This window comes from Muntiacus reevesi, chromosome 4, assembly GCF_963930625.1.
Source record: "Muntiacus reevesi chromosome 4, mMunRee1.1, whole genome shotgun sequence".
Lineage (NCBI taxonomy): Eukaryota > Metazoa > Chordata > Mammalia > Artiodactyla > Cervidae > Muntiacus > Muntiacus reevesi.
The window spans coordinates 53477840-53496343 of NC_089252.1; the positions used below are offsets into that span (position 1 = coordinate 53477840).

Consider the following 18504-nt stretch of genomic DNA (forward strand, 5'->3'; position numbering starts at 1 on the left):
GAACTGAACTCCTTATTCATCAGAACTGTGATTTTTGAATACTCATTGCAGATACTCAAAAAATTATTACAATATTTCTGGCACTATTTTAGGTGCTCTGGAAGTTATAAAAGAGTTTAAAACAGACAATTATTTATAATACAGTTTTTGTATATATGTTTTATATAACATTTAATAAAACACTTCTTTGAAAAGTACTTGGTACATATCATACATTTTTTATCTTTATATATTCTATTTAGCTTTTGCCACTGTTATTATCATAAGTAAGTAGCATTTGAAAAGAATATGTGAGCTATCCTGGTAATGTGGCTATATACCTATTTATGTTGGAAGAATTGAACATATACTAAAGATGTGCGGTGGGACACTGCAGGGCAAGTTAGTGGTGGGGGAGCAAGGGTTGCAGACTTAGATATCCCAGATTCTTGTGACGCCGTGTGGATTGGGATCATTCATTCAGCCTCCTTAAAGCACAGTTCTTTATTGTTGGCACTCTCTGCAAGAGTAGTTGATGTACTTTTGTTAATCTTCTCATCTTTCTTTATTATAGTTTATTTTCAGCAATTCTGTAATTCCTTTCCTGGTTCTTCTCCACCGCTAGCAACACTTGCTGCCAGAATAAGGGGGAAAAATGAGACTTCTAATCTAAGAGTGGCAGCTTAATTCAAAAACATATTTAAATTTTTGTTTTTGGTGGGATTCATTAAAAAATGGAAGTTTATAGTCTCCGCACATCGTAGTATCTTTGCTATCTTCGCATTCATCTGACTCATTTTTCATTCTTTTTATAACTTTGTTTGCAAGTTATTTCTTTAAAAGCTCTGCCAGAGGCAATGATTGTTGCTGTCTCAGTTAATTCAACTTTCTGTCCTCCTCTAAATCACTGGCTAGATATGAATAGTCTTCGAAATGAATTGTGAGATTTAATCAGTGTAATGTAGTAGAATAACGATGTACTTCTGTAGAGGCATTATGCTCATTACGGTGCATGGATGTTTATGTCTTCAGCATTTGATGCCATTTTGTCACGTTTCCAGGCTAAAGGAAACATGTTTCATGTACCTGCTTACTTAGTTTTCTTTGAGTTTTAGCATTTTACTTCTTTATAGTCCTTGAATGGATATGTAATTGCAATTTTGAGACATGATTAGTATGTCATGATAATGAAGCAACAGTGTTCATAAAAATAAATAAATATATGTGTTCAATAAAATTAAATACAAGTAGTAAGTTCTGCACTTTGATTTCCTTGGGGCTAAAAGTCCAGGATCTTATTTTTTGTCCCCAAATGACCCAGCATTGAGCTCTTAGCAGACACTTAGCTGAGGAATAGACCTTTTATAATGCCAATTTGTTGCTTGAATTATCTCAGTATTGACCATAGGGAGCTCTTTTAAGTTGATCCCAGTGTTATTTTGATATGATCCCACTGGTTTATTTAAGCACCATCTTATTTTCTATTATAGAACATGCTCCTCACTCATCTCTTTGTTTCCCTACCCAAGTCTTAGAATCGGTCATTTCTCCAGGCAGCCTGGCTGCCTTTAATGGAGGGATGAGTAACTAAGATCTGGGTACCAGTTCTGTTTGTTGCTACTGGGATTTCACTGCTTCTCGTTCCTCGTTTTGGATAGAAGTAGGAAGTACATGTGTATACTCACTCTTGTATACCCACATATCTATGATTATTGTTTCTGTATCTGCCTATTTCTCTATATATTATTAAAATGGATATGGGTTGATACTGACATATCCTTTTTAATCCACTACGACAGGATTCAGCCTAGTCTTCCTCTTTGCATATTTGTAATTTCTTTCTCTGAGTGTGAGAAATCTGATTCTTCTTATCTGTGATAGATCTGCTTGTTTTTTCCAACCCTAGGAGACATGAAAAAGTAGTTTAAAAGTTGCTGACCCATCCCTCTGTGGAAAAACCAGTTTACCAACCAGAGCACAGTGTTTGCGCACGGTTCTTTCTCTTTAGCTTTACAGCGAGCAGGGCTGTGGCCTGCTCTGCACAGTTGCGTGGTGTTAGCTCCCTGTTTTTCTTTACACCTTCAGTGTTGTTATGCCTACACTCACAGTGTCACACTTACAGTGTGACAGTCTGCAGTTTATTCTGGGTCGCCTGGCATTCTGGTACATTTGTAATGATCATTTTTTAAATTTACAAGCAACAGAATTTACTCTTTGGGTATGTAGGTTTTTGAGTTTTAACTGATGAATAGGTTCAGATATCTGCTATCACAGTACCTTAAGAATATTTCAACCACCTTGAAAATTTTCTTTTTAGTTCCTTGGTAATCAATCCCACCCCCAGCAATCCTTGGCAACCACCAGTTTTCTTTCTATCCTTGCAGTTTTTGCCTTTACCGAAATTCTGTATAAATAGGAATTATACAACATGTAGCATATTGGGTTTGGTGTGTTTCACTCAGTATATTTAAGGTTCATCCAAACTACTGCATGACTCAATATTTCACTTTTTATTGCTAAGTAGTGTTCCATTATATGGCTGTGCCAAAGTTCTTTTATCTTCTCACCTGTTTACAGATATGGGTTGTTTCCAGGTTTGAGTGATTATGAATAAGCTGCATAACTATTCACATTTAGGATTTCGTATAGACATAAGATTTCAGTTCACTTGGGTAAACATCTAGGATTGGAATTGCTAGATCATTTGATAAATGTGAATGTCACATAAAAGAAAACCCTGCCAAGCTATTTTTCAAAGTAGCTGCAGCATTTTGCATTCTTGCTAGCAGTAAATTGTGTTAATATTTACTGCTGCTCTGTATCATTGCCTGCACAATATAGTTAGGCTTTTTTTAAAAAAATTAATTTTTTTTAATTTTAGGCATTCTAAGACGTATGTAGTGATATCTCATGGTGATTTTAATTTGTACTTCCCTCATGACTAGTGAGTGGGTTTTCTTGGTGACTCAGATGGTAAAGGATCCACCTGCAGTGCAGGAGACCTGGGTTCGATCCCTGGATTGGGAAGATCCCTTGGAGAAGAAATGGCTACCCACTCCAGTATTCTTGCCTGGAGAATTCCATGGACAGAGGAGCCTGGTGGGCTACAGTCCCAAAGAATCGGACATGGCTGAGCAACTAAGCATGTCATGTCAATGACTAGCGACATTGAACATGTTTTCACATGATTGCTTGCAATCCATAAATCCTCTTTAGTGAGATGCATGTTTGAGTCTTTTGCCCATTTTTTTTTCCTTTTAGATTGATTGTTTTCTTATTGTTGGGTCTTAAGGGTTCCTTATATATACACACATCCTTTAACAGATGTGTAATCTTTTCAAATATTTTTCTCCAATCTTTAAATTTGTCTTTCATTTTCTGAACATCATTTACAGAAGTTTTAAATTTTGATAAAACCCAATTATCTGTCATTTATTTCATGACTCATGCTTTTAGTCCTCTCGACACTCATTGGCAAACCTCAGGTCGTGCAGATATTTTCTTTGAGAAGTGTCACAGCTTCCCATTTATGTGATGACTTGGTCTTTCCATTTGTTTCTGTTTGTAAGTAGCATTCTTGCTTGCTTCATTCTTTTCAACCTATAGCATGTCTTCTAGGTCATTAAGTTACTATCCATACTTATACACCTCATGAGTTTTGCCTCTCGTCTCACAAACTCTTGTTTATTTATCATCTATACTTAACACTTCTTATGGCTTTCATCCATCCAAATGTTTTTCTTGTTATCTATATAGAACTTACCATTCTCAAATAATGAAGTCAGAGCACATCATAATATTTATCTAAGTTAATTACTGTGAGCAATTATTAGAATATCACAAATGCCTTTAGTGTGATCTTATAATGTATTACTGCCAATTAAATGTGTCATCTACTAGAATAATCTTAAAACAAGAGCCCCATGTATTTCAAATCAGTTATTCATTGTGCGTTAAGAGATTAAGAAGTCAAAAGCTTTCCTCTGTGTGTGTGTGTATGATTGACAGTAGTAGAACTAATCATAAGATAAGTTGGTTCTTTGAAACGTAAATATTTATTCTGTTTCTGGCTTCAAGTGGCTTCTGTATATAAACAGAGATCCTAAGGTGTCTGCAGATATCGTTCTATAAGAGGAAGGCAGTGCTTAATAAATGTTATAAAAAAGACAAATGAATTCATCAAGTAGAAAAGAGTTGAGTGTTGGATACTGAAGGTAATAACGCACTTCTCGAGAAGGGAATAATTTAATAAAGCAAGCCAAAATTAGTAACAGTGAAAGCAGTGATAGTGGTGCTGATGATGCTGCTTACTGAGCACGTGTTCTATCTCAGGTGCTGTGCTAAGGCTATGCCACTTGCATCCAGCATTGAATTGAACAGATAATGTACCCCTCTCTCGTGTCTTGTTTTCACTGAGTTACATGCCAGGATACACAGCAGCTTGGCTGGATTACCAGGAGCTGTCGCTTTTCATTGGCTGCCATTTTGGGACTGTCTGCAAGTATAGGTCAAAGTCTCTGCCGTCATAACTGTCTTCAGACAGCTCCTTCTGCCCTTCACAAACTGACCATCTCTGCTGATGATGAGAAAGAGAAGTTGAAGGGTTACCCTTACTTACCAAAACCTCACGTCTTAAAGTTCTCGCTGACTGCTGTTGCATGGCCACCAATCCCGGCGGTCTTGTGACTGTATTTACCCTCTGTGGCCCTGTTCTCCCCAAGCGCCATGCTGGAGCCATAAAGAACAAAAGCATGTTCCTCTCCTGTTTTGTGTGTTCTGTTAGCCCCCTGCTTCTCATTGTCTTTAGGACTCTGATCAGAACTGTTCTTTTAACCTCTCTTTTGCCTCCTCATTTGGAGAAGGAAATGGCAACCCGCTCCAGTGTTCCTGCCCGGAGAATCCCCATGGACAGAGGAGCCTGGCGGGCCTCAGTCCGTGGGGTCGCAGAGAGTCAGACATGACCGAGTGACTGTTACTCACTCACTTGCCTCTCTGCACACCTGTTCTGCTACCCACTTCTGTAGATACATCAGGGTCACTTAGCATATTGTCCTATTGACCTGGAATATTTTTTTTTTCCACTTCTTGTCATTCCATATAAATTCTCACGCATGCTCTAAGATGCAGCTCATCTGTTTCCTTTCTGTGAGGCTCTCTTTGACATAGGCTCTCTTCTTCACCCCATCCCAAGCAGACTTTAACTGATTTTTTCTTTCAGAAAATGCTCACTGTATTTTCACTTGCAAATTTGTGTTTTCCACACAGCTCTAAGTTTCCCTGAAGGCCTTGCATCTTCTCCTTTTCATCTTTAGCCCCTTTGCCTAGCGTAGCGTGCTGCAGTCCGTGGGGTCGCAGAGTCGGACACGCCTTAGTGACTGAGCACCCGCACCACCACCAGCCAGAGTAACCATCATTCCAGAAAAGGCAGAAGACCCTCGCTCCTTGTCCTTCCCTGTGTGCAGTCCTCCTCCCGCCATAAAAATAGCTCTTGATTGTTTCCCCGTTTATGCTGTCTTTATTTTCTAAAGGTAAGAGATCAGTGGTTTTCAAGCATTTGGACAAAGTGGTACCCTTTCTTCGAAGCAGCACTTGACCACAGTGTGCTCGTGCCCACAGCCTCGCAGATGAAAGGCCGAGGCTGGGAGCTCGGAGGCCTCCGCTTTCCTCCCGGCAGTTCTAGGGAGCGCGCCGGGCTCCACGTGGTAAGGTTTGCCACCTTAGGGAGGTTTGCCCTGGCCTTACTGCTGTATCTGCTTCTGAGTCCTTCCAGGTCATTCTTCACCTGGTTCCAGGAGAGAGCATTGAGTTCATTCCTTCGTTCATTCGTTTTGGCGATGCCGGGTCTTCCTTGCTGTGCGGGCTCTCCCTCGTTGTGGCAGGCAGGAGCTGATCTCTAGCTGCGGTGGCTTCTCATTGTGCAGCACAGGCTCTAGGGCAGGGGGACTCAGCAGTGGCGGCTCTCGGGCTCTAGGGCAGGCTCAGTAGTCCTGGTACTCGGGCTTAGTTGTTCTGTGGCGTATGGGATCTTCCCGGATCCGGGGTCGAACCCGTGTCTCCAACACGGGTAGATGCATTCTTTACCGTTGAGCCACCAGAGCAGCCCTGGGAGAGATCTTTCTAAAACACAAATCACATTACGTCTCGTGCTTATATCTCGTTCACGAGCCTCCATGGCCTCACCTCACACGGGAGCTTCTTGGAAGCGAAGGGCGTGTCTCTCACCTCTGTGTCCCCAGCACCTGATCCGGCTAGTTCCTGGCAGGGGTTCGGTAAGCAGCGGCCTGGGTGCTCTGTGACCGTAGTTAATGACAGAGCTTGGCACGGTTACCCATCTTCACCCTCCTGGCTTTGCTTCTTGCTCAGACGGGCAGTGCCAGCCTCTTTCTTCTGAGACTTCTCAGATCTGCCCGCATCTTCACTCCCTGTGTCACAGAGATCTTTAACAGCCTTTATCAGTTTGCCTTTGCTTAATTTCTAAAGCAATTTGTTATAAGTATAAAGAACAACATGCTTAGTGTACTATATTTATTGCACCTTTTTTGTTACTGATGGAATAACTTCTGCCTGGGTAATCCTAGCAACAGCAACAGCAAAAAAACAGCAAAAGTCATAAATGGTTTCAAAGGTACTTTCTGATCCAGGAGGATATATTTTGCCCAGTTCTGAGGTGAATAATTTGGGTTAGAGGTCATTATTTTAACTTTATGTTTTAGTACAGTTTTGTGTTGAGAGAGATTTGCCTTTGTTTCTCAACATGTTACAGGCTGAAAAATAAATGTTCATTTTATTGTGTGCTCTGAAACCAAAATTGGCGTTGAGTCAGCTCATAGCCTGTAAATCAAACAGAAATCTTTGAAAAAGTGCATGCAATGAATTAAAAATATTTGGTGTAATTTTTACCAGGGATCATTTTTAGGTTTTTGTTGAGAAAGAGGAATAATAAAGCTTTATCCACTTAGGTTAATATTCTGGTGATACAGTATCCTTCCTAATTGTGTTTTCTATTCCTTGTGTATATTTCAATAAATGTCTCTGTTGCTGTCAGAATTGTTTATAATTACATTTCATGTCAGAACAGTTTTCTAAAAAGAAGGTAACTTGGGAAAAAATGTATGTCATTTCATTAAAAATAATTATCAAAACCTATGTTACCAAATGATTATTGCATTCTTATTCAGACTTGAAGCCATTTTGTTTATTTTTAACTGTACTTTTCTCTAATTGCTTTGTGGCCTTTAATAAACTAACTTGTTTTGATAAATTGAAATGATCTCTGTTTAGAATTAGAGGTGAATAGCTCTACTGTTTCTTATAGGAAGTCTTTTGTCTGAGACGTCTGTACTACCGTATTTTATATTTTTGGTGCTACTGGGGAAGGAAAAGTGGATGCTGTGTCTTTAATGGGAAGCGAAAGGTTATCTTCCTCCGGCCTTTGTGTGTCTGTGCCGATGCGGATGGAGGCAGCCAGACAGGCCATGTGTGTGGAGAGACCAGGGAGCCGGCTGTGGATCGATAGCCGTGGTGTGAAGTGAATTAATGCGAGGCAGGCAGTCTGTCTGTCATAAGGATCGTGGGGAATGCAGAGCCGTGTGGTCACTCACTGCGGAGGGCTGCTTCCAATAAATTCAAGCCTGCTGCCTGAAAATAAACTCGAGATATGCACCTCCTCCCTTCCTGACTGTGAAATTTTACTTTATTCAAAGTAAAGCTACGTATCAGATTCTTGCCTCGTGTACTTTAATTGGAGCACTGGGAAACCACAGTTGGGAAAGGCTGATGAAACAAAAAAAAAAATACCTGCTATTCTTTTAGATCCATTTTTCAATCTCAGTGGAAATCTGTATTACAATGGGAAAGAGAAATACAATGTTAATATTTGTAAATATTGTGGTATATATTTTTCTTTCTGAGTCCAAGAATATTGTGTCTCACTTTCATCTAATCTTCAATAGAAAAATAATATTATAATGAACTTAAATGGTTTTATATTGCAATATTGGTCACAGCGCTGTGCTTTAAATTTTATTCTATTAAAATTTACTATTTAATCTTTGTTCATTTAATCACATGACACTGAAGTCTTCAGAGTTCACCTCATTAGTCATTACTCAGATATTAAGCAATAGGAAGAAATGTTTATAAGCTTTTGAAAGATAATACTGTCCCTGATTTTGCAGGTGAGTAGAGGCGAGTGCAGTTTGATTTCATTGATTTTGAAAACTGTGTTTCCACATTTACATTGAAAATGTTTTTCTAAAGTGATTACAAATATTGCATACAAACGAGAAAGTTGTCTGTATACATCTCCCACGAGTAGTGGTCCGAGTACTTTTGTCTAGATGGTGTGACGATCTCACAGTCTTCCCTGTGTTCTGTTTTTTGTTTCTGCTGCTGCCACAGCCCAGCTCCCTGCCTTCCTCTGCTGTGTCCAAACTTATACCACTTTTCTGCTCCATCCCATATTTTCCTTGTTATCCTCCTGATTCACAGTGTAGAACCTGTTTATAGATACCTATTGTCCAGCATAATGTACATTCATTTTTTTTAATTTTGTGAATCTGGATTTGGTTTTTTAAATGCCTCACATTTTCCCATTAATGTTTTGTCTTTTTTTTTTATTGTATCTCTTTATTATATCTTTTTCACCAAAGCACGCTTACTATTGTTTTATAGTATATTTAAATAGCATAATTTGTGTCATGAAATTGAAAGTATTGAGTTCTATTCTCAATGTATTTATTGAATCTTTATGAGATGTTCTTTACTGCCAAATATTTTGAAGAGATTCAGAAAGTGAATGTCTTAGATTTTAAGGCATAGTTTGACAAATAAGATCCCCTACAGCAAGTACATAAAAAAATGGCAAAGTACCGCCATATAATTAATTGACAGTACTTATAATGTTGCATAATATAAATATGCAAGAAGCTGAAGCTTCGATGTAGTTATCCTAGTATTTCTTAGGAATATTTTCATCATCTTACTGATAGTGGATAGTGATGAAATGAGTTTTATGTTTCAAAAAGTTTAGCTTTTTAATACCAGGAAGAAGAATACAATTTTTTTTCCTGGTCTTTGTGTTTCATTGAAAATAGCATTGTATTCTGATATAACCTCAATTCTGTTTAGTGACAGTGATATAGTACCTTCTATTGTACCTTTTTTTTAAAGTTAGGTTTATTGAGGTATAATTTATATATGGTAAAGTTCACTCTTTTTAGTGTACAGTTCTGTGAATTTTAGGCAAATGTGGGTAGTCATATTTCCACTCTCACAATTAAGATATTCCTTATTTTCATTATTGTAAGTATTTGCTTAGACCATTTTATAGTCAGTCCTCCTACCATAGCCCTAGCCTCTGGCAATCACTGATTTGATTTCTGCCCTATAATTTTGCCTTATGAAGAATGTCTCCAATTATCATAAGATAGTAATGTAAAAAAGTGTCACTAAATACTGTGGAGATTACAAATACCTATGTTTGGGGAATTTTTTAAAATATTATTATTCCCCCCTCCCTTTTTTTGTAGGTAATGACTACCATGCTTAAAAAGGTTCAGTAATGGGTTTTGCTCATCTTTTACCATAACTTTATGGTCCAGAAGTTCAAAAGGAGAAAATTCTATCATTTCCTTAAAACAAACTCATTAAAATTGTTTTAAATCATCTGTGCTGTTTGTATTTGAGAACTGATTTTAGTAATTTGGTCTTTGCATTATCAATGTCTCTTATCTTTTATATCTTCCAACAACAGTTTGGACTCTCAGGTATTTTGTTATCATTCCATTACCCCCATTTAACTGAAGTTTAGATATTTAGCTGATCCTTAAAAAAATGAAATATGTATTATTTTGAATTATCCAAATCAATCTTTTTTTTTTTTAATTGATTGGTAACAAAATAACCCAGAAAATTTGACTGTAAGAAATACCAGGATGAGTTACAAGCATGGTCAAAATGAGGAATATAGTTTAATTTTTTAAATTAAAAAAGTGGAGCATTAGCCTTCCTGACACGAGAAAACCATCCATGGTGGAGTTTGTCCTCTTATTGCATAAATTCTGTGTGGTTCTTTTCTCCCTGTTTTCCTCATGGCAGAGACCATACCAAAAGAGTCCACAGAAAGGGCGGTGGCGTTCTTCATTGATCTGGGATAGTAGAAAAGCACACTTTTTATTTTTATTTTTTTTTAAATCCAGTCTTTATTTACAGAAAATACCCACAGTAACATTTTAAGAATATTTTCTTTTCTTTGAGTTTCCATGGCATGATGAGCAAGTTTACTCTTCCATTTAAATCTTCCAAATGAAAAGCACACTTTTTAAAACACGTCTTTGAGATATAATTCACATGCCATCGAATTCACACAACTGTACCATCCAGTGTTTTTCTTTTTAACGTATTCATAGAATTGTGCAACCATCACTGTAATCAATTTCAGAACATCTTCATCACACAAAAAGAAACCAAAGACTCATTAGTTTAACTCCTCATTTGCCCCCATCCTCCCAGCCCTTTGTAGGTGTTGTTTAGCTGCTCAGTCATGTCTGACTCTTTGCGACCCCATGGACTGTAGCCCGCCAGGCTCCTCTGCCCGTGGGATTTCTCAGGCAGGAATACTGGAGTGGGTTGCCATTTCCTTCTCTCGGGCATCTTCCCAACCCAGGGATTGAACTTGCGTCTCTTACATCCCTTGCATTGGCCGGGGGATTCTGTACCGCTGAACCACCGCAGAAGCTCTCTCCCAGTCCTAAGCAACCACAAATGTACTTTTTGCCTCTCTAGATTTGCTTTCTCTGGTTGTGGTGAGCAGGGGCTGTTCTCCAGTGGTGGGGCACACGCTTCTCCCTGCAGTGGCTTCTGTTGTTGTGGAGCATGGGTTCTAGGTGTGGGGGCTTCAGGAGTTGTAGTGCGTGGGCGTAGTTGCTCTTCAGCATGTAGGATCTTCCCAGACCAGGGATCGAACCCGTGTCCCCCACATTGGCAGACAGATTCTTAACCACTGGACCACTAGGGAAATTCCAGACATTTTTAATTTCAATAAAGTTCACTTTACCGGTTTTCCTTTTATGAATTGTGCTTGTGGTGTCAAGTCTGGCCTCCGGTATCAAGGGTTTTCTCTCTTTTTTTTTTTTTCTCCCTAAGATTTTTATGGTCCTGTATTCTACATGTAAGTCCATGATTCATTGTGAGTTAATTTTTATAAAAGATGTGAGCGTTAGGTTGGGGTTCATATTTTTGTCTCTGGTTATCCAGTTATAGCAGTCCATTTCATTGATTTGCTTTGCACCTCTGTCAAATATCATTGGGCATATCTGTGTGTGTCTTCTGGTTTTCTATTCTATTCCATGAACCTAAAACCATGCTGTTTTAACAACTTGGTAAGTCTTGAAATAGGGCAGATTTTTTTCCTACCTTATTTTTTTCCAATTTTTAAAAACTATTCTAGTTCCTTTGTTTTTCTAAATAATTTTAGAAGTATTTTGTCTATATATACCAATAAATCATGCTGGGATTTTGATAGAAGTTAACACTAAACCTATACATGGAGAATTTCACATCTTTCCTATATAGACTCTTTCAACTTATGAACATGGTCTGTCTCTCCATTCATTTATTTAGGCCTCTTTCATGTTTCATCAGTGTTTTGTAGATATCAGCATGCTATTCCTGTATATATTTTTTCAATTGACATCTAAGTATTTCAGTCTTTTTGAGTCATTATTAATAGAATTTTTAAAAATTAGGTGTCCACATGTTCATTGCTAGAGTATAGAATATGATCTTTAAAATATTTTTTTTAATTGTATTTATTTATTGCCTGGATATCACATTGTGGTGGCTTCTCTTGTTGTGGAGCACGGACTATGTGGCGTGCAGGCCTCAGTGGCTGTGGCATGGGCTTAGGTGCTCCGTGGCATGTGGGATCTTCCCAGATCAGGGATCAGATCTCTGTTTCCTGCATTGGCGGGTGGACTCTTTACTACCGAGCCCCCAGGGAAGCTCTTTTCCTGGTATTCTGCAGCCTTGCTGTACCCAGTTTGTTTGTTTTGTGGACTCCTTTAAATTTCCACATAGACAGTTGTTTTTATCTTGAATGGGATCACTTCATTCCAAACCATACATGTTTTATTTTCTTACTGTGTTGCACTGTCTAGAATTTCTAATGCTGTGTCAAATAAGAGCAACAATGTGGACATCGTTGCTTCATTCTTGATCATAGGAGGAAAGCTTTCAGTCTTTCACCATTAAATATAATGTTAGATTTTTAATACATGCTCTTCATTAAGTTGAACGAGTTGCCCTCTCTTCCTCTATTTCTGTTTTTCTGAGAGCTTTTAAAATCATGATGTCAAATTTTATCTAATTATTGACATGATCATATGATTGTTTCTTCTTTCATCTTAAAATGTTGGATAGCATTGAGTTTTTGAATATAGAACCAGACTTGCTTACCAACTGAATAAATCTCACTTGCTCATGGTATATAACTCTTTTTATATGTTATTAAATTCTACTTGATTACATTTTGTTAAGGATTTTTGAGTCTAGATTCATGAGAGTTACTGATCCGTAGTTTTATTTTCATTTATATGTTGACCCTTGAACAACCTTGGTTTGAACTGAGCGGATCCACTTATATGTGCTTATTTTTCACTAGTGAGTACTACGGTATTACATGAGCAACCCACATTGTCGGTTGAATATCCACAGATAAGGAGGAACCACAGATACATGGAGGACTTCACAGTGATTGTACTCAATATCATGTGATTCTGTGAACATGTATCCCTCTTTTGTTGTCATAGCAATGCACCGCTTCCAGATAGTGGGGGACATCTGTGTTTTATCTCGAATGGGAAAATAGGTGAGTAAGGAGAAGACATTTGTAGGCAGTTCTTCCCAGTTCTCAGGTGTTTTGGAGAAGGGAAGTTTGGTGCCCTCCTCTGGTTCTCTGCTCTCAGCTAGCTTCTTTCAGCTCAGTAATTGTTGTGCCGTGTATCTGATTCTTCCATGGGCGCTCAGTCGCTCCAGTCGTGTCCAGCTCTGTGCGACCACAGAGACTGAAGCCTGCCGGCCGCCCCTGTCCGTGGAATGCTCCAGGCAAGAGTACTGGAGTGGGTTGCCATTCCCTCCTCTAGGGGATCTTCCCAATACAGGGGTCGAACCTGCATATCTTTTGTATCCTGCATCCTGCATGGACAGGCAGGTTCTTTACCATTAGCGCCGCCTGTTACACCCTTGGGGCGATGCATTTAAGGTCTCTCTCAAAGACCCAGAACCCAAACCCCTCTTTTGTCATCATCACTCTTCCCATCCCCAAATTACAAGCAAACTAATATTAAAGAGAAGCAAACTTTTAAAATAGTCTTTCACTTTCTAGGTTTTCTCATTTTTTTTAAGGCATGAGTGAAGTCGCTCAGTTGTGTCCGACTCTCTGTGACCCCATGGACTATAGATATAGCCCACCAGGCTGCACAGGCCATGGGATTCTCCAGGCAAGAATACTGGAGTGGGTTGCCATGTCCTTCTCAAGGGGATCTTCCCGACCCAGGGATTGAACCCAGGTCTCCTGCATTGTGGGTAGACGCTTTACCCTCTGAGCCACCAGGGAAGCCCAGGCATAACTGTGTCTAAATCTACTAAAATGACTAGTAAACATGTTGAAAGGAAGCAAGTGAAACTATACAACTTCAGTTTTTTGTTCCCAGATCTTGGTTAAAAGTAATATGGTTTGCACCCATGTGTGTATGTACATATAAAGCTGTAAAGAGCACACATGAATATTTGGTTCATTACTTTCTGCCTCTTCCTAATTTGGGTGAATATATTGTATTTTTTTTTAACATACTGCATTTTCACCCAGTAAGTAAATTAAATCACTTTAAGAGTTTTGGTCCACTTCTCTCTTAGTTTTTACAAACTAGCTCTTGTTCTTCTCCTTTGTTTTAGCGGGAGTCTCAGCAGAAGCCCTGCAGACTATCACCACTGCTCCTGATGCCTCCGGCCCAGAAGCCAAAGTCCAAGAGGAGGAGCACGACCTTGTGGATGATGACATCACAACTGGTAAGAGGAGACATCTTTAGTGTCATCTGGGTGAACTTTGTCTGATATCGGAAAATGCTTCTAGGTCATTTATAGCAGGACTAAGTACATGGATGGAAACTTGCATTGATGGAATGCTTAGTTTTTTGAGACCCTTTAGTGCTCTTTCTGATCTTGAAGTGGAAAGAAGCAGAACTGTTTATTTTGCCCAGGTTTGCTCATTGTTGCCGTAAGAATGAACCCACTAGCTGTGTGTTCGATCTCCCAGGGACCTTCTAATTTAGAGGCTAGGATCATTGCTAGAGTCTTGGAACATGTAGAGGAGTACGCCTCTTGTGTTGTTCACTCACCAGCTCGTGTCCGGCTCTTTGAGACCCCGTGGACTGCAGCACGCCCTAGGGTAGACTGAAAATATTGAAGTTGTAATCATGATACATGCAACGTAGGCTACCTCAGGAAACTTACAGATACTTTTTCTACCTGTACGATAGAAATGAATGCTTTTTTAAAAGTTACGTACATTGTTTAGGTATTGAGCATTTTTCTCTGTATTATTTATCACGTAATCAGACGTGGTAAAATTTAGGAAAGGCACACACTGCATTATGTTCAACCTATCTTTTTATAGACTTAGAGCAGTGTCGATTACTGAATATGCAAATGCATTCAGCTCAATTTCTTTCAGTGCACAAAGGATAAAAACAACCTAGTATACTATTTGTATTGGTATTAAGAATGATACGCTTTTGTTTTTGGTGTGGATGGTTAAAAAATAAAATCTGACCAAATACATCTATAACTATTGTGAAGCAAGAAATATTAGCTCAATCAATAATTTGAACAGGAGCATGCTTGCAAAGTGTCAGTAAAATTTTCAGCAGTCGTTAAAGGAACGGGGGTAAGAAAACCTAAAGGGAAGTTGGGTTTTTCCCCCTCACTTTTTCCTCTTAAAGCTGTGTGTGGCAGGTTCTTTACTCTTGTCACCTGAATGCTTTTAAATTTCTTTCACTGGGAAGAAGTTGAGGGAGCCTACTGTTCTCTCTAGAAAATGTTCAGAGCCTGTATTTAAAAACCTATGGACTGTGCCACTGTGTAGTTGACTTTCAAGGAATATCTCGTTTTTAGCAAAAAATGTGATGATGGTGGTGGTGGCTCTTGCTTTTTAATGTATTGGTTCATTGATTTAAAAAATTTGTCGTCCATCTTAAATATACGTGTAAATTATTTCTCAAACTTACAAATTTGCTAAAAGTCATTTATACTGTAAGTTACAGGGTTTGTTTCAGTAGCTACTAGCAGATATCATTTCATTTGCTAATTTTTTATTTTTTCTTTCTATTTTTTTGAACTTTGTATTTTGTGTTGAAGTGTACTGATTAACGATCTTGTGATAGCCTCGGGTGAACAGAGAAGGTGCCCGGCCTTTCCTGAGTACGCATCCATTCTCCCCAGACTCCCCTCCCATCCAGGCAGTTTGTAGATTTTAAAAAATGAGTTCTTGCTGTATTCCGTTTCCCCTGCTTTTAAAAAAATAATGTTATAGATATGTTTTGTTATTGCTTCAAATTTTAAAGGTTTTCTTGTCTGCAAAAAGTCATGGTTTAAATAATAGAAGTTGCCTTTGCAATAGTAGAATATCTCACTTTCCATTCCGGAAGAAAAGCTGAATTTTTGAGCACTCAAGTAAGTATTATTAAATCAGTACATTGAAATTATGAATTATGCTCTGCCAAAGTCACGAGTCAGAATGAGGGCACGTGACTCTGTGTTTATTTCACTGTTAAAAAAAATCAGGAAGTTTAAAAATGAAAATCTAGTTTGGAGAGTCAATTAATGCTACATAAACTATGTTTTAATTTGTAAGAAGTTCAATTAAATGCATGTGATGCATGGCTTTATCAGTTGATTTACTCATTTCCTGCCATGAGTACTAGAGGCAAGAATGCTCAGGATCCAAAGAATTTAAATAACTGAAAAAGGCTTCCTTAACATGTTGTCAGAGCAACCAGCACACTGCAGCCTGTGGATCGTTCAAGTTACCTTTAGATTGTGTGACTTGATTAAGATGTGGTATAGATTTTTGTGAGGGTTTAGAAGAAAACCATATTTCTTTTTATTGACTAGAATCCTATATAAATTGCATTATGAAAAATATGGTAGGTGCATTTGAGAGAAACCTGTTTCAAGCAGAATAATCTTATTTTAGGATAACCAGCATTGTAGAGTGCAAGAGGTACTACAAAAGGGAAAACTGACCAATTCAGCTATTCACCCTGAAAAACCTGATTTTTCCCCTGATTATTTTTTCCCCCTTATTATTTAAAAGGAATTGCTCTCGTAATGTCACCTCATAAAATAGAAATTATATCATGACAGATATATTTGCCTATATTTTGAATGAATTCTTATTTGACTGCTGTAGATAGGCTAATATGCATAGCTGTATTAATTTTGTTTTTGTGGTAATCTGGGGCTGAATTCTCCAATTAACTGAATTCAACAGCTGACGAAGATAACAATTCAAATATGCAGTATAATTTAGTGCTTTTGCTATAGGCAGAATTTCATAGCTGAAATTTTTCTTCTGGGTGAGAGCGAATGAGGTATGAATATTGTCTTGCGACCCTTGATCTGAGCTTGGCAGTCTTTGTTAGTGTTCGCTGTATAAAAGTAAAGAAGCATGGATAAAGCTGTGTAAGTGTTGGCTATGATCAATTGGAACTAATTAAATTTATTTGAAATGAAGAGTCTTAACTGGAAGAGAACAGCTGGAAAAACTGGGAAGAAAAAATTGAGCCTTGATTGAGACAATTTAAACCTTCACCCTGTCATTTCAAAAATATGCTGCAGCTTCTTTCTAAATCTCTCTTTTTAAAGCTAATATCTATTGATCGGCTCTACAAAGTAATGCCAGTAGTGCCTTGGTCAACACATACCCTCAGTTTTACTTAGCGTTCCAGCCTAAGGTTTATCAGACTCTTTGCTTTAACGAAGTGTCTTAAATTACATATGAAAGCCATATTAGATTAATAATATCTGATATTAACAATATTAGATTGATATTGTTTTATGTAGAAAAAATATTAAAACCTATTTCTCATTTTTAAAAAAATATTACTACAAAGTGTGCCTGGGGAATGTACTCCCTGCCCCCACCAAAGGAATTCTTTCAGGTTTTACAGTACTCTGTATATTTAAAATCTATTTTAACAATAGTACAAAGAATAGCATTAAGATTGTTTCTGGATTGTTTATAATTTTAGAGTCATAGACATATTCTATACCTGTGCATTTGGTTTTGTATGTATACTTTTATTTTTGATATTCAAATTTTTTATATATATATAATCAATATTTGTAAATAGCATGTTCTTATTTTCACTGTAATATTAATAGGTAACAATTATATTAATGGAGCAAATCTCATTAAAAACTGATGTATATATAAGTATATACAAGTATATATAAGTTTTTAGACAAATCATAATCTATTTTTTTAATGTAGACCTTTTGGATGTGTTTGTTGTTTATTTTTATGTGGTTTTCATTGAGGTAAAGGATAGCATTCTGAGTGAGGATGAAGAGATATATCCCCTAAATGTTGTATTTTAAAACATCCTCCCTTAATACCAGGTTAAAAAGAATTTTGGATGGGTTTCATTCACAAACCTGCATGGATCCCTTTAAGAAATTGACTGTATTCTCCTGGGGATCACACTGCAGCGTCCTACCCTTTGTTCAATACCACAAGGACACAAAGTGACCACATAACGGCAATAAAGGGTCAGGAGCCACTGACATTGTCAGAAAGAGACACCTGGATGCTAGATCAGCAGCATAGTGGGCAGATTCAGCCGCCCACAACAGACGCAGCGATGATACATAAATTCGGATGGGCGTGTTGACTCTATTTGTTGTATTTTTTGTAAAATTTAATTTATATAAAAAAGATGAGAAATGCTATGGAATAAAGAAAAAATAGAGAAAGGTAAGAGAACTTGAAAGTAGTATCAAGTTGTTAACTTTGTACCAACCGCTTTATTCTTGATTCTACCAGCATTTCTTTGAAGTGTATTCTGGTTATTTGTCCAGATAGGTGAGGAAACATGCTCAGGGGAGTTCATGTTCGAGGGACTGAGAATGTGTCCTGCCTCATTCCAGGGCCCACATGTGAACTTGAGCACCACCCCAACCTGCCTCCCAGTCTCAGACGCGCTGAACTTTGGCATCTTTTCTTTTGAAATGGGAGATGATGTCACAGTCCACCTTTATGGCTTATGATTGCAAGCATGAGCCTGATGTTTGCCAACTATCCTGTCTTATTACCTAGAAGGCAAATTTGTTATTCTAAAGTTAGAGCAAGAGATTATCTACCTTAAGGGAAAAAAATCAGGACATATTCTTTAAACGTTCTTTTACAATTTATTCTTTTTTTTTACAACTAGTATGATGTTAAGACTGCAAATATAATTAGTGTTC

The 18504-nt window shown here is 37.9% G+C and overlaps 1 protein-coding gene across 2 annotated transcripts in view; it reads left to right on the forward strand.

Moving 5' to 3' along the window:
• Window positions 1-18504, forward strand: part of WDR7 (WD repeat domain 7) — a 331772-nt gene that overhangs the window by 135426 nt on the left and 177842 nt on the right. For both annotated transcript variants that reach the window (XM_065932803.1, XM_065932802.1), the window contains one exon: window positions 13933-14046. In XM_065932803.1, the coding sequence (XP_065788875.1) occupies window positions 13933-14046 (114 nt within the window). The remainder of the gene's footprint in view (window positions 1-13932; window positions 14047-18504) is intronic.